General features: G+C 45.8%; 1 protein-coding gene and 1 pseudogene across 1 annotated transcript; one reads left to right on the top strand and one right to left on the bottom strand.

The window, feature by feature from the left end:
• LOC130841575 (ferritin light chain-like) overlaps positions 1 to 13,012 on the bottom strand; it is a 34,119-nt pseudogene extending 21,107 nt beyond the window's left edge.
• A 50-nt stretch (positions 13,013 to 13,062) lies between these two features.
• LOC130841574 (transcription factor SPT20 homolog) lies at positions 13,063 to 14,896 on the top strand. Its single transcript, XM_057717687.1, has 2 exons — positions 13,063 to 14,713; positions 14,760 to 14,896. The coding sequence occupies exons 1-2, from the start codon at positions 13,063 to 13,065 to the stop codon at positions 14,894 to 14,896; spliced, it is 1,788 nt and encodes a 595-aa protein (XP_057573670.1).
• Positions 14,897 to 15,100: the final 204 nt, after the last annotated feature.

The following is a 15,100-nucleotide window of genomic DNA, read 5'->3' as shown; positions in this document are numbered from 1 at the left end:
CATAAACAAGAATGGAATCCTGCCATTTGCAACAATATGGATGGAACTTGAGGGTATTATGCTAGGTGAAGTAAGTCAGCAGAGAAAGACAAATACTGTGCGATTTCACTTATATGTGGTGTCTAAATAAACAAACAAACAAAAACAAACAAAAAAACCCCAAAGTCATAGAAAAAGAGATCAAATACATGGTTACCAGAGGTGGGGAATGGGGGAGGTGGAATTGGGTGCAGGTGGTCAAAGATACAAATTTCCAGTTATAAGTTAAATAAGTAGTAGGGATGTAATGTACATGATGACTTTTGTTAACATTGCTGTATGGTACGTGGAAAGTTGTTAAGAGACTAAATCCTGAGAGTTCTCATCATAAGATAAAAAAATATTTTTTTCTTTTTTTTCTCTTTTTTACCTATATGACATGATGGATGTTAACTAAAACTGTTGGTGTGTGGACCCTGCTTGGGTCCTACTCTGGGTCAAGGCTCTCTGCCTTGGCAGGGGAGGGTTCTTTTTCCATTCAGGTTAGAGCAGCTGAATAATAATAATGAAACTGAGCTGAGATCGACTCAGCACAAGCTTTATTCAAAGGCCAAAGAATGGAGAAGGGGAACTAAATTCACAGATCATCTTCTTGCCCACCTGGTGTGAAGGATTTAATTTTAAAGAGTGAAGACAAAGGGAGGAGGAGTGAGGCTAAGGATGGGGAGGCATATGCATTACTCTACTGGGGAAGGGGCAGGGCTCCCCCCCCACCCGACCCAGGGCGTGGGGTGCCACCCCCATTTTATCCTTTTTTTTGATCCTTAATGTCTGGTCATGGCCACCAGTAGGTGTGTCATTTAATATGCTAATGTAGTAAAACCAGCAAATAATGAGACCCAAGGTCTGTTGGAAGTCAGATTCGTTGCCATCTTGGTCCCAGCTGGTTCCATCTGGTTGTTTTTTTTTTGTAGCTTCCTTTCTTATCTCTGGACCCTTCAATTTAAAGATTATGTTAACTCCTACTAAAGGCGGGGATTGGCGGTTTTGAGCAAAGACTTGGAGTAGCTCTGGCAATACTTTCACAATATATGTGAATCAAATCACTATGCTATATACCTTAAACGTGTACAGTGCTGTATGTTAATTATATCTCAGCAGAACTGTGTGGGGGGAGGGGGGAGAGTTTACACTCTTCAAGCACCAAAAAAAAAAAAAAAAGGGATCTTTCCTTTCTTTGTAAAATGATGTTTCCACTGTTGTCACCCTCCTCTACCACTTTATCACAAAGTAGTTTTGGCTCTACTTGGATTTTATTTAGAGCTGCCTCGAGTTGCTTATGTAAATGGAAGAAACTAACCCTCAATCCTAATCCCAGGGCTTTCCTCTAGTTTGGAATTTACTGCATTATTTTGATGCCTTGTTTCTTTTTACTTATTCAACATGTAAGAAATGTTTATTGATCACCTAACTGTGGTACAGTCATTAGAGATGCAAAGGTGAACAAGAAATAGTCCCTATCTGTGAGATGCTTCCAGTATATGGAAAAAAAAAAAGGTAAGCAGTTATGACAGTATGTACACTAATGGGGTGAGCGCAGTCATGTTATAAGAACACACTGGAGGAACACTCATCTCAATATTAGGCACTGCCAAACAGTCTAAAGCAGAGAAACTTGAAAATCACTGTCATGAAGACCACTGTATTTGGCTGACTTGGTTCACTGTATTCTAGTACATCATAGATGACGTCTTCCTTGACTCCTAGACCAGTGAATAATGGTGGATACAGTAGTTCATAGAGGCTTCTTTGTTCTCAAGAGTTCCTCTAGTTCTAATCCTTTCTCCTTGCCATAGATGATTGCATCAAGGATTGAAACTTCTTGGTAGCAGCCAATCCTACTTTCTCTCCTGAGAATTTGAAAAAAATGTTTACAGAGAGTAAAGATAGAAGATGTCTGACTTGACCAAAGCAGTGGTTCTCAGCTTTGAGCGTGCATCAGAATTCCTGGAGGGCTTCCAGCCCCAGAGCTTCTGATTCAGTAGGTGTCAGGTGGGGGTCCGAGCATTTGTGCTTCTAACCAGTTCCCAGATGCTGCTGCTGCTGCTGGTGGTGGTCCTGGCACCACAGTTTGAGAATCACTGGATCAGAGAAAAGAGACATTTTGTGTCAAAGCCCCTGTTGAGTCTTTGTATTACTAAAAATGGCTTGTTCTTTCACAAGAGCATGTGATGGATTTACTTCCTATTTACAGTTTGCATCTGGGCAGGAGGTAGAAGAGGGGAAGAGAATCAGTTTGGCCAATTATAGAATCTAATTTTGGGTAGAGCACCTCTTTGCAAGTTGTATTGCTTTTGGAAAGTTTGTCTTCTTTAATCGGATTTAAACCTATTGCTGAGAATGATTTTTTTGTCCTTGGGATAGATGTTTATTTTGCCCCGCATTTACCCACTGGGGACTGGAGCAGTAAAGGGGCACAGTTTCATCCCACCCTGATGGAGAGAGAACTCAAAAGGATTTGACTTATCACACCAGAGACCCTGGGCTGTTCTGCTGGACTTTGGGAACGTACTGCCTAAGAATTATAGAGCCTTTGAGTACACTTAAAAATGCATAGAAAGGTACTGTTTTAGGTTGGTTCCCCAGAAGAAGACCCTGAGATGAGGATTCGTATGAGAGTGATTTTTTTTGAAAGTAAGTGCTTCCAGGGAGACCTTTAAAGGGGTGAGAGAAGCGGGGGACTGGGAAGGGGAGGAACCGTGAGGGTGTGATCTAGGCAAAGACCCAGCCTCAGCCTGACCCTGTTGGGGAGTTCTGGAGTATGTCATGCCTCTGAGTTTGTCCCAACTTCATGCCAGGGAGCTGGACTTTCACCCTCCTGTGCCTGCCTGTCCCTGGCTCTGGCTCTTTAAAGCAGTTCCAATAGCCTAAGGGTAGTCTTCTAAAAAGAGTCTCAGATACAGACTATTAGAAGCAAAAGCACACAGAAGCCACAAGAGGAGTGTATAGAAACTGTAAATGGGATCCAAGGGTGCCTGGACGCGGCCCACCACAGAAGGTGATCAACCCAGCGCAGTGCTAACCCCTGAGGGTAGGGGGTGGAGTTTTCCTACGGTGGAGTGAAAACTGTACACTGAACACATTTGAGGACGGGAGCTCCTTCTGTCTCTCTGGAAGGGTCAGAGGAGAGTGGGGCCTGGGAGCAAGGCTGAGAACTGGGATGTACCATCAAAAGGGCCCCACCCTCCTCAATGAAGTGTTTAATGTCCTTTGTCCTTTTCCTTTGGACTATGAGAGAGTTCACATTTAGCATCCAGTTAAAAAAGTCTTTTCTACGGTGTAATACCAATAAGTTATCCCCAACCGGTCAGTAAAGCCTTCAACATATTCTCACCTGCCACTGTCGGGGAATGGAGGGCGGCCACCACAGGGCATGTGACTCACCCTCCCTCTCCATGACAGCATTGTCACATGGGGGAGAAAGGATGCCTGGGGTGGCCCAGAGCAGGAGCTCACAAAGCAGAAAAGGAGGTGCCAAGTGAATGACTCTGGCGCAGACAGATGACAAACGCACTTTTCTCCAAATATAATAGAAAAAAACATCACATTTGAAGAGAGTAGGGAGAAGCTAAGGCCTGGGTTACACTTAGAGTTTGTGTCACACCGGATGTGAGAGGTTCTTACAAGAGATGATACCTTCATACCTTGGCCTTGTAAAGACTAGATTCTTATCAAAATGGCCGTGGCACAAGGCATTGACTCTCTGAGACAGATGAACAGATAATGAACGATATTTCCAGAAAAATGTAGGCCAGGAGTCATATCTAGCTTTTATATATGACAAAACTAAAATTATAGTTGGGGTTATCATCTTTTCTTAGTAATGCATTTCAACTGTAATTTAGTATTAGACAGTGTTATATATTTAGTAACATTAGTCAGCCTTATTAAAATGGATCTGAGGACACAATTTTTTAAAAATATATTAAGTTTTTACTTTTTTCAAAATGTAGGATGACTAAATTGGAAGTACTTTGTCTATAGGAACTTATTTGAGTAAGGTAATATGGTGACCTTGAATATACACATGATTTTATATATACATGTATTATATAAATATTAAAATTATACATACCCAAACCTATTTCCCTTATATTTTTGTATTTACCACATCTATTTATATACCTTATATATTTATATTCTATTTAAATAATATTTACATATGAAATTTTAGCATTTATAAAATATATACACAAATATATACAAATATATTTTTATATTTCTGAGCAGAAAGCATACTTTCCATTTTCTGAGCTGTATTTGGTAATTCTTGTAAAAACATGTAATCTATGGACTGGCTTAGGGATTAGAGCGTTGTGGATAATGAAAAAGGTTTTTGTTCTTGTTTTTTTTTAATTTATTTTTTATTACAGTATAGTTGATTTGCAATGTTGTGTTAGTCTCTGCTATACAGCAAAGTCAGTCAGTCATGCATATACATCTATGCAGTCTTTTTTAGATTCTATTCCCATATAGGTCATTACAAAGTATTGAATAGAGTTCCCTGTACTATACAGTAGGTTCCCATGAAAAAGGTTCTTGGCTTCAGCCCCTGTCCTTGAGAACGCTTCTAAGTGTAGCAGGAGCCCACTTGCCGACCTCAGCAGGTGTGCTGTAGTGGATGTAACTGAGTCTTTGAATGACGCTGCTGGTCTTGCTCTGCTTCCAGATCTTGATCTTGAATGTTGTCTTCGTTATGTCTCCTGGGAATGAATACATTTTTAGATCTGCTCTTTTTCTTGTGATTTTCCCCTTTCCAGTGTCTTGAAGCTCTGCTAATTGAGGCTCTGATGGACTGTAAGCTCTCATCTGAATAAATGCTTCACCTTGGGAAGAATTAGAAATAGGGGGAGAAAACAGAAGCTGTGATTCCTAAAGTCCTTGCTAGAATATCTGCCATTTTCCATGTAAATGTTAGGGAGCCCAAAGGCGTCTAGGCAGCACATTTTAATTTCAGGGGAAAGATAAAGTTGGTCTTCTAGGAAAAACCATATATATTCCTTGATTTGCTCCAATTATGTGAGCTTTGACGACTTTTTAAAACCTTCTGGATCTCTATTTCCTCATCTGTAAAATTGAGACTACAGCAGGCTTTGAGAGATTAAAGCATGCAGACACTGTATACCGTGAGCACTCAATAACTGTTAGCCGTTGTAATTCTGTAAAGCTAAACAGAGCTAAAGAGCAGGTGATTTCTGTTTACATTAAAAACTCAGTTTACATAATCTTGGTTTATATCATGGGGTTACCCCTGTCTCTGGTTACGCCCAGGGCAGGGAGCTGGATTTGTTGAGTGTAAACTGTGAACTGAGGTCAGAAAGGAGTTGGCAGTGTATGTGCTGGGAAAGTGACCAGGCCAAAAGGCCTGCAGAAATGGAACATTCTCCCACAGTCCTCTGGGGGGAAAATGGGGAGCTGGTGGCCTCTTCCTGCACGATGCAATCAGCGGTGGCCTGGGAGAAGCACACTTGGAAACAACTCCACTAGCAAAATATGCCTCTTGATTTTGTTTTTCCTTCGTTTCAGAGCCTGAGTTCCTACCACTATATTGTTCTGGTTGGGTTTGTTCTGCGTTCCCTAAAGACCCTAAGCTTCTTACTTACTTGTTTCTGACATTTGGGATCTTGGAAACAAAGCAATTTATAAAATTAAAGAAGGATGACAGTAGATGTTCTGGGAAAGGCTGCATGCATCTATTTTCCCCTCAATTTCAATCAGAGATTAGACAACCAGGTGGCACTCTTTTGTTAGAGAGGAGTGAAGCTCTGCAAACCTAGATTCAGTAAACTACAGGCAGCAGAATACACGTCTTCACTAATTTTCAACACTGTCCATCACGTAAAACATATATTCATTTTCTAGTGCTGCTATAATAAATTACCACAAATGTAGTGGCTTAAAACAACACAAATGTATAGTTTTATATTTCTGGAATGCAGAAGTCTGAAATCGATCTCACTAAGAAAAAATTAAGGTGTTGACAAGGCTGCATTCCTTTTTGGAGACTCTAGGGAGGATCTGTTTCCTGGCCTCTTCCAGCTCCTAGAGACCATCTGCATTCCTTGGCTTTATAGCTCTTTCTTCCATCTTCAGGGCCAGCAGTGAAGCATCTTTCAATCTCTCTTGCTCTCTGACTTTCCTCCCTCCCTCCTCCCCCCCTCCTCCCCTTATAAGGACACTTATGATTATATTGGGCCCACCCAAGGTCAAGGATAGTATCCTCATCTCAGACTCCATAGCTTAATCATACCAGCAAAGTCTCTTTTGCACCGAAAGGTAACATAGTCACTCGTTCCAAAGAGTAGAATGTGGACATCTTGGGAGGGGGGGCATTATTCTATTATGAGTACCTATGCCCTAAGTAAGCAGTAGTGAGCAAAAATAGCAGTCCCTGCTCTTGTGGCAGTTTACAGTCTAAAGAATGCCACCATTCCCCAACTTCCTACAATCTTGACCTCCCCCCCCAAAAGAGACTGAATTATAAATGATACCATATAAGTCACCACAAGCCACTCAGTCTCTTAAAGCTAGTGATTCTGAGTCAGATTCAACTCTTCCCTTGTTTTCAACTCCTATAACCAATTACTTATCAAGCCCTGCTCAATCTACCTGAGAAGTGATTCAAGCATTTCCTTTACATCTTCACCAAAAAATTAACCTCATAAGTTGCTACTGGGATATTGCAATCACTTCCTAACCTGTTTCCTGCCAAAAATCTCACCCCATTCCAGTCCACTGTCCTCACCGTGGCGCCCCAGTCTTAAGGAAGTCAAAGGCAATTGGAAGGGTGGTGGCTAACCTTTAATGAGTTCTCACTATGTGCCAGGCGTTTTTCTATGGGTATGGTTTATATGGGCTATGTCATTTAAACTTCAAAACAACTAAACTAAGTAGACAGCAGCAGCACAATTTATAAATGAAGAAACAGGGGCACAAAATCAAGTAACTTGCTCAAGGGCACACAGATAATTAGTGGAACTATGCTTTAGGCCCGAGAATCTGTAGAAATTGACAGGATGATTCTAAAATGTATGAGAAGACAAACGGACTAGGATAGCCGAAATTACTCTGTGGAAGAAGAACAAAGTTGGAGCTTTATCACTACCTGCTTTCAAAATTTATTGTAAAGCTACAGTAATTAAGACACAGTGGTATTGGCACAAAGATAGATAAAAAGATCAGTGGACCAGAATTGAGAGTTCAGAAATAGGGCTTCACATATATGGTCAATTGATTTTTTGCAAAGGTGGGAAGGCAGTTCAATGGAAAAAGGATAACCTTTTCAACAAATGATACTGGAACACTGGGACATCCATATGCAAAAAAAAAAAAAAATGAACCTTGACTGATACCTGACACCTTATAAAAATGAACAATAAACCTAAATATAAAGCTTACTACTATGAAACTTCTAGAAGAAAATATAGAATAGCTTTGTGACCTTGGCTTAGGCAAAGATTACTTAGATTTGATACAAAAAGCACGACCTAGAAAAGAAAAAGTGATCAATTGGACTTCATAAAAATTAAGAAATTCTGCTCTTCAAAAGACACTGTTAAGACAATGAAAAGATAACCTACAAACTGGGAGAAAATGTTTGCAAAACACATATCTCCTAAAAGACTTGTATCCAGATCATATAAGGATTCTCAAACCTCAGTGATAAGAAAACAACCCAGGAAAAATATGAAAAATATTTGAAGAGACACATCAACAAACATATAAATGGAAACAAGCTCATAAGAAGGTACTCAATATTACTAGTCATTAGGGAAATGGAAAATAAAACTACAATGAAATACACTAGACACATATTATAATGGTTTAAAACAAAACAAACCTGTCACTATGAAGTGCTGGCAAGGATGCAGAGCAACTGAGACTCTAAACATTGCTGTTGGGAATACCAAATGGTACAGCCTCTTTAAAAAACAGATTGACAGTTTCTTATAAAGTTAAGCACACACCACGTGACCCAGCATTGCCATGCCTGGATATTTACTCAAGTGAAATGAAAACTTATGTTCACAGAAAATCTTATTTGCAAATGTTTACACCTACTTTGTTCAAAATCACCCCAAACTGGAAACAACCAAAATATCTTTCTTCTGTTAAATGGGTAAGCAAACCCTGGTACAGCCACACAATGGATTACTATGCAGCAATAAGAAGGAACATACTAATAATAAAAGAAACAACATGGATGAATCTTAAATGTAGGCATGTTAAGGCAGCCAGTCTCCAAAGCTATATGACTTATGACTTTATTTATATGACATTCTGGAAAAGGTGATATATGGGCACAGAAACATCACTGGTTTCTAGGAACGCTGGGTGAGGCAGGAATTGACTCCAAATATGGATGAGGGATTTTTTTTTTGCAGGATGGAAGAGTTTTATATCTCGATGTGGTGATTGTATGATTGACAACATTTTTCAAAACTCACAGAACGGTACACTGAAAATAGTAAATTGTACTCTATGTATATTATGCCTAAAAAAATTTCATGCTTGACTAAGTGAGTTTGGAACAAAACAGTTGACTACTGTAAATTAGGTAAATTCTCTTGTAATGAATTCAGTACTCTTCCTCCTCTAGCATGTCTCAATCTGGCCATGGGTTTTCTCAGCATGGGCGTCTATGTGGCGACGGTGTATGGAATGGCAGCAGGTAGAGTCCTTAGAATCAGCCAGCATGCTCGTTCATGTGCTTGGAAGCCTCCAAGGATGGTGTGCACTGAGAACATCTCCAAAGCTCCTCATCCTGGGGAAAGGCCAGGTGGTCAGGGAGCTCAAGTGCAGGGGTGGCTGAGCCGTGATAAGCACTGTCAGGCCAACTAGAGCTCGCTGGAATACACACGCAGCCAGGGACAGACCCCCCACCACCCCAGTGCACGTGTGGCCAGGCCGCCTTGGGGGTCCTCCCGGTGAGGAGTAAGGAGAGGGCCGCACGCTCCACTGCTGGCATTGCGGGCTGTAGCAGCTGACAAAAACTCACGTGAAATTGCCCCTTTCACTTGGATCAAGTGCAATTTCACGTCTCCACACGCCCAGATATATTACGTAGCACACTCCCTACGTCATCAAGGGTGAATGGCCGAATGCTTCCACTTCTCTTCAGCCACAGGTGTAGCAGATGCTGCCGGGCCCTGCCCATCGCCCCACAGTACGCGCCATCCTGTCCACGAGGACTGAGTGTTACCGCAAGCACTCCTGACGCTCTCCGTGAGGGCATGTGGGCCACACGAGCACGAGCATGGTGGCTCTATACGTGGCAACCCAGAGGGACAGGGAATAATGTCCCCAGGACCGTCCTCACCCAGTGAGAGGGAGGACTGGATGGAAAAACGCCCCAGCTTCCTTGCCTCCAGGGTAGAACAACCTGAGGCTTCTTCTGTACTGTCTCCCAAAGGTCCCCAGCAGGGACCACGAGTCCACAGCAGCCTTCAGCTCATGACTGCGCCTTTGATAACCTTCTTCCCCATCCCTGACTCAGCTGCCCTTTCCCTTCCCTGACCAGTGTTTCCCGGGATGAGCTCCCAAAGAACCTCCTTGCACTGGACTCCTCTCGGCAGGGATTACTCCTGGGGAACCCACCCAAAGACAAGTCAACGCAACAACTGAACATCTAGTCCATCCCACGACAAAGTGGCAGATACACCTCTCTACGGAGAGAGGGGTACCCGGGGACATCAGCTTAGGGGCTGCACTTGGGTCACGCTCGTGGTTTACAGAGCAGGGTAGTGGAGGGGTTCCTAACCTGGGGGGTGATTTTGCCTCCCCCCTCCCAAGGCATATGGGGCACTATCCGGAGGCATTTCGGGTTATCACAACGGGGGATGAGTGCTGTTGGCATCCAGTGGGTAAGGCCAGGGATGCTGCTGACATCCCACAGTGCACAGGAAAGGCCCCCCGGACCGGTGTCACCAGTGGCAAGGCTCAGACACCCTGGCAGAGCATGGCACAACAGTCAGCAGACCCGGCTCTGGGCACTTTCTCATCTCTAAAAGGGGGTGAAATATTTCCTCACACGAGTCGTGAAGTACAGTAACTAGAGCATGGGGTCAGTCATTCCTTCCTCCTTGTGCCAACTTTGTGCCAAGTAGTGGCCAAGTTGGTGACCAAACGAAGATGGAAAAGGCATCGTGTCTGCCCTCAGGGAATCCAGAGGCTGGGTGTGGACAACGGTGCAAACGCTCGATTCCCTTCCAACGCGAAGCCAGGCTCTAAGACGGCGTTTGGTACCTGCGCTTTGGCAGCAGAGCAGAGACACTGAGGTGAGCGTCTTGGGAGTCAGGAAGGGATATTTGAGGTGATAAGGGGAGATGGGCAGGAGAGCAAGCAGAGAGGGCACAGAGCCCTGAGGGCCGGGCCTGTCTGTGGCCCGGTGACTACACTCAGAGCAGAGACAGCAAAGCAGAGAGAGGAGAGAGATGAGGGGGAGGAGGCAGGCGCCGGCTGCTGAGGGGCCTTGTCTGCAGGGCTGGGACAAGGTGAGCAAGGGAGGCAGCCAGGGCAGCGACCCTCACGGGGCCTGCACGACCCAAGGGAGGGTGTCTCCTTCCCAGGCCTGGACCCTAGGCCCCCGGTCACCTCACCCTAGTCCCAGCCTCCTCCTTCCTTATGCTGAGCAGCTCAGGAGTCTGGTCTGCAGGCCGGGAGCAGCCCCCAGAAATCTCGGACTTCTCTACTTTTTATTTTTATTTTATTTTTTTCATATTTTATTTTATTTTATTTTTTGGCACACGGGCTTAGTTGCTCCGCAGCATGTGGGATCTTCCTGGAGCTAGGATTGAACCCGTGACCTCTGCATTGGCAGGCGGATTCTTAACCCCTGCGCCACCTAGGAAGCCCATTCTCTACTTTTTAGAAGGATAACCTGACTCAAACACGGGTCCACTGTGCCACTTCTGCTCCAACAGAATCTACTTCAGATCCCCAAGAAAGCAGAGCTTTCCCTTTCTGAGGAGCTTCTCCACCTAAATGGGATACTGTCGCAGACGGACACTTTTTCAGACCAACACACAGCAAACTCCTGAGGACAGACGGTGAACGGGATCATGGCTGGTGAGAAGCCTGCAAGAGTCTGGCAGGCAGCTAAGTGCATCTGTTCAAGTTGGAAGAACAGCCAGTGCTTTGAGTGAGGGTCAGAGCTCCTGTTCACCTCATTCAGTTGGGCTTGATTAAAGTTGGATATTTGGATGGTTGCATAGCAAAATATGGTTTACCGATCCAGTCTCACACTTGGCCTAAACGTGGGCATACGGAGGGTCAAAGAGAGGGACAGGGAAGGAGGCTTAAACGAGTTCAGAAACTAAACTGATTTCAAGCCCCTGTGAGGCATCCACAAGTATTTACACTGGCCTTCCGTATCCACTGGTTCCACATTTGTGGTTTCAACCCACCACTGATCAAATATAATCAAATCTGCAAAGGGAGAACCAGGGATGGCGATATGGAGGGCCTACTCTAAGGACTTGAGCATCCCCAGATTTTAGCATCCTTGGGGGTGGGGGGTGGGTCCTGGACCAATCACCCACTGATACCGAGGTATGACTTATACGTTTGCCCAAAGACAACTGACATGCCAGAAGACAATTATTCTTGTCTATTCCTGAACAAGGGACAAGTTTATGGAATTCAGCCAAGGAGTTTTTACTCCTATTTTAATAGACTCTATCTACTCTAATATGGAATTATCGTAATTTCCCTTGGTTAGAAAAGCACATTTATTTTACAGTAGTCTGTAAGTCAGGAATTTCACCAATTTATCTTGGATTCTTCTCATTTGTGACGCTTCACTATGAATACTGTATTACCATTATGACTACATCGAAACATCAAGAGATTCTTTAAAACAAAAACAAACACAAAAACCTGTCCAAAAAGGCTGGCAGATTGCAAGGCAACAATATTAATGGAAAACAACGGCCCATAAGTTATCTGGGACTCAATCATACCGCTCCAAACCACTGCTAGGACTGTAGCTATTGTCTACAGTTAGAGTAACCATTTAAACTGTACTGCCATCACCTGGAACAATAGTTCTCAACCCCATCAAATGCAAACCACCTTTTAAAGCAAACACTTTAATCCTGAATGTAATTCTCAGAAAATATAACTTACCTACAACATACTTTGAAAAAGACTATGAAGCCCTTTCTGAAATAGCTAGGGAAATAAAAGGTAAGTCCTTACGGAAAAGAATGTCATGTTACATGCACATCTCTATGGAAACCACTGGGCAGGAAGAGTCAGTGACGAATTCTGATGCTTGCACCAAATACCGAGAGCCTCCACGTAGGCAAGAGCTACGAATGGGGACTCTTTGGGTGTGTTAAATTGGCGATGGACACCAGGAGCAGTCCTGCCGTTGGGAACAAACAAGAGATTCCAAAAACAGTGAATAATGCTGGGTGACGTGATCGCCAAGAAAAGACATGTCCACCTTTCATGACTCTCGCCGCAACTGCATTACAGCGAAAATTGGTGTATATTAAAGCCGCACCAAAAAATGATGGAGTTTTTCGTTGGCTGCTTTTGGTTTGCAGTGCCTGCTTCCAAAGTGATATGAAAAGAAGGTCTGGCACGGCCTAGCCTCTGGCGGAAGCGCAGTCCTCAGAACCGGTACTGCGGCCTGCAGGCCTAGCACCATAGGGGCAAGGGAAGGATGAGGCCTGTGCCTGCGACCTGCGCATGCGCAGACAGGGATGCCTGCCTGGGTGGGGGGCGGGGGGCGGAAGCGCTTACCTCCACTTCCGGCCTTTGTGCAGCCCTGAGAGGCGAGATTCAGCGCAGTGGCTGCTCCGTCGCCTTTAGGTCTTTCCCTGCATTGCAGGTATTTTGTGGCTGCTTCTTGTGCGGTGGGTTTCTTGGTGTCCGTTTTGAGGTAACGCTGGTCGCTCCACTGTGGAGTGGCCGCCTTTGGGAGACTGCACATCGGTATTGCACACAGGCTCTTCACCCGCTTCATCCGCACGCTTAACGTTTTCTCTTCTTTTAGGGCCCCTATTTTGTACCACAATGCAGCAAGCTCTAGAAGGAGCTTTGGAGCGTGCGGAGTATGTCATTGCAAGTGCCCAGCAGAGACCGCCGAAAAGGAAATACTCATCTAGTGGGGAAACGTCTCTCTATGGAAAACTTTATGCCATTTATGCCGAAGAATGTGAAAAAGAGCCTGAGGTTACGGAGGAATTAAGACGCAACGTGAACCTGTTAGAGAAGCTTGTTAGGAGGGAGTCGTTGCCGTGTTTGGTGGTCAACCTGTACCCAGGAAAGGAGGGCTATTCTCTGGTGCTCAGGGAGGGAAATGGATCATCTACAGAGAGCGTGCGGCTGCCCTATGAAGCAGGGGAATTGCTCGAATACTTGGATGCAGAAGAATTACCTCCCGTTTTGGTGGATCTCCTGGAAAAGTCTCAGGTTAACGTTTTTCATCATGGGTGTGTCATAGCAGAAATACGGGACTACCGGCAGTGCAGTGACAGGGAACGTCCCGGCTACCAAAGCAGGCATATCCTCTTACGTCCCACGATGCAGACTTTAGCCTGCGATGTGGAGGCCATAGTGAGCGATCACCAGAATTGGACCCAGGAGGACAAACTTTTGCTTGAGAGCCAGCTGATCTTAGCTACAGCTGAGCCACTGTGTCTAGACCCTTCTATATCAGTAGCCTGCACTGCAAACAGACTGCTCTATGACAAGCAGAAGCTGAACACTCTTCCTATGAAAAGGAGCTTCAAGAGGTTTTCTACGGCCTCTCTGAATCGGCAGGAGGAGCTGTCTCATTGTCCACCTCCTCCTGAACTCAGAGCCCTGACTTCTTGCAAAAAAATAAGAGAAAGTAAAACAGGTGCGGATTATGGCCTCAAAACTTTTAAAGCAGGAAATTGTGTAGATTTGTGGAAACAGAGACCTTGTGACTTGGCTGTACCTTCCCGAGTGGACGTGGAGAAATACGCTAAAGGGAAGAAGTCTGTCAGATATGGTGACCCACAACCAAGAGTCTGGCCAGTGCGTGAGGTACAAGGTGGTCTTGCATTTGGAAGGGAGGCTGGCTACCAGCCCCAGGCAACAAGGCTGACCATCAGGCAGCCGATTGATAATTCGCTTGCCTCTGGAAAAGGGTCTGGTAAAGAAGTCACGTGGGAGACACAGCTGTGTCCCCCTCACTCCTCCACAGATGAGCATTCCAACAGTTTCCTGCGGAGGCCAAAGACTGATGCTGGGAACATGGTCAGTCGGCCAGAGGAATTGGTCCAGAAGAGCGCCCGGTGTCCAGTGCTGATGTCACACAGCTCCGGCGGCTCAGCTAGTCTCAGGCGGCAGCCGTCTCCAGGGAAAGAACCAGAAGAGCCTGAGACTGGGAGGGTTCAGTGTTCAGGTCGGGGCAGAGGAGCCAAACATCTGCCTCCCCCTCTGAGACTTCCCTGGAGCTCAGCAAAGGTCTGCTGGGGTGACGGTTTCACTTCACAGCAAGCAGGCAGCTCTCAGGCATGTCCATCTCCAGGCCCTGCTCCTAAGCCACCAAGTCTTTCCCAGAAATCCTCTGTGGGGCTGAACCGAGTTAGCTGGCTTCCTGCCGCCGCCCTGTCCCCGGCGGCCTCATCGCAGAGGCCCCCGGACGCCCAGGTCACAGCCATCTCCGCTGGCGTGAAGGTCCCCAGAGTGTTGGGCCCGGGTCGCGGAGGCCAGGCCTTGGGGACAGGCTGTGCCCCCAGGGCCCCAGCCCCCGCGGGGGTCCAGCCAGGCCACCTGCCCGCAGGGGCTCGGCCACCGAACCCGCGGCCCGCCACCCCGCCACCTTCCTCTCCTCCTCCTCGTCCTCCTCCTTCGGGAGGGGTTCAGCTGCTTTTGAAAAACACTTGGGGTCTGGGGCCCTTTACTGTGGTGCAGCTGCCCCGCGGTTCGGTGCTGTGGAGCAGCCCGCAGCGGGCCCCGCAGCCGCGCCTCTCCCCGCTGCTTCCGCGTTGGCCCTGCGCCCCGCGTTCTCGGGGTCCGGGGGCACCGGGTTCGATGGTACCGGGTCCGGGGGCGCCGGGTTCGGGGGTACAGGGTCCGG

Source organism: Hippopotamus amphibius, chromosome X, assembly GCF_030028045.1.
Source record: "Hippopotamus amphibius kiboko isolate mHipAmp2 chromosome X, mHipAmp2.hap2, whole genome shotgun sequence".
Taxonomy (NCBI): domain Eukaryota; kingdom Metazoa; phylum Chordata; class Mammalia; order Artiodactyla; family Hippopotamidae; genus Hippopotamus; species Hippopotamus amphibius.
The sequence above is the reverse complement of the archived record's forward strand: the minus strand, read 5'-3'. Positions and strand labels throughout refer to the sequence as shown.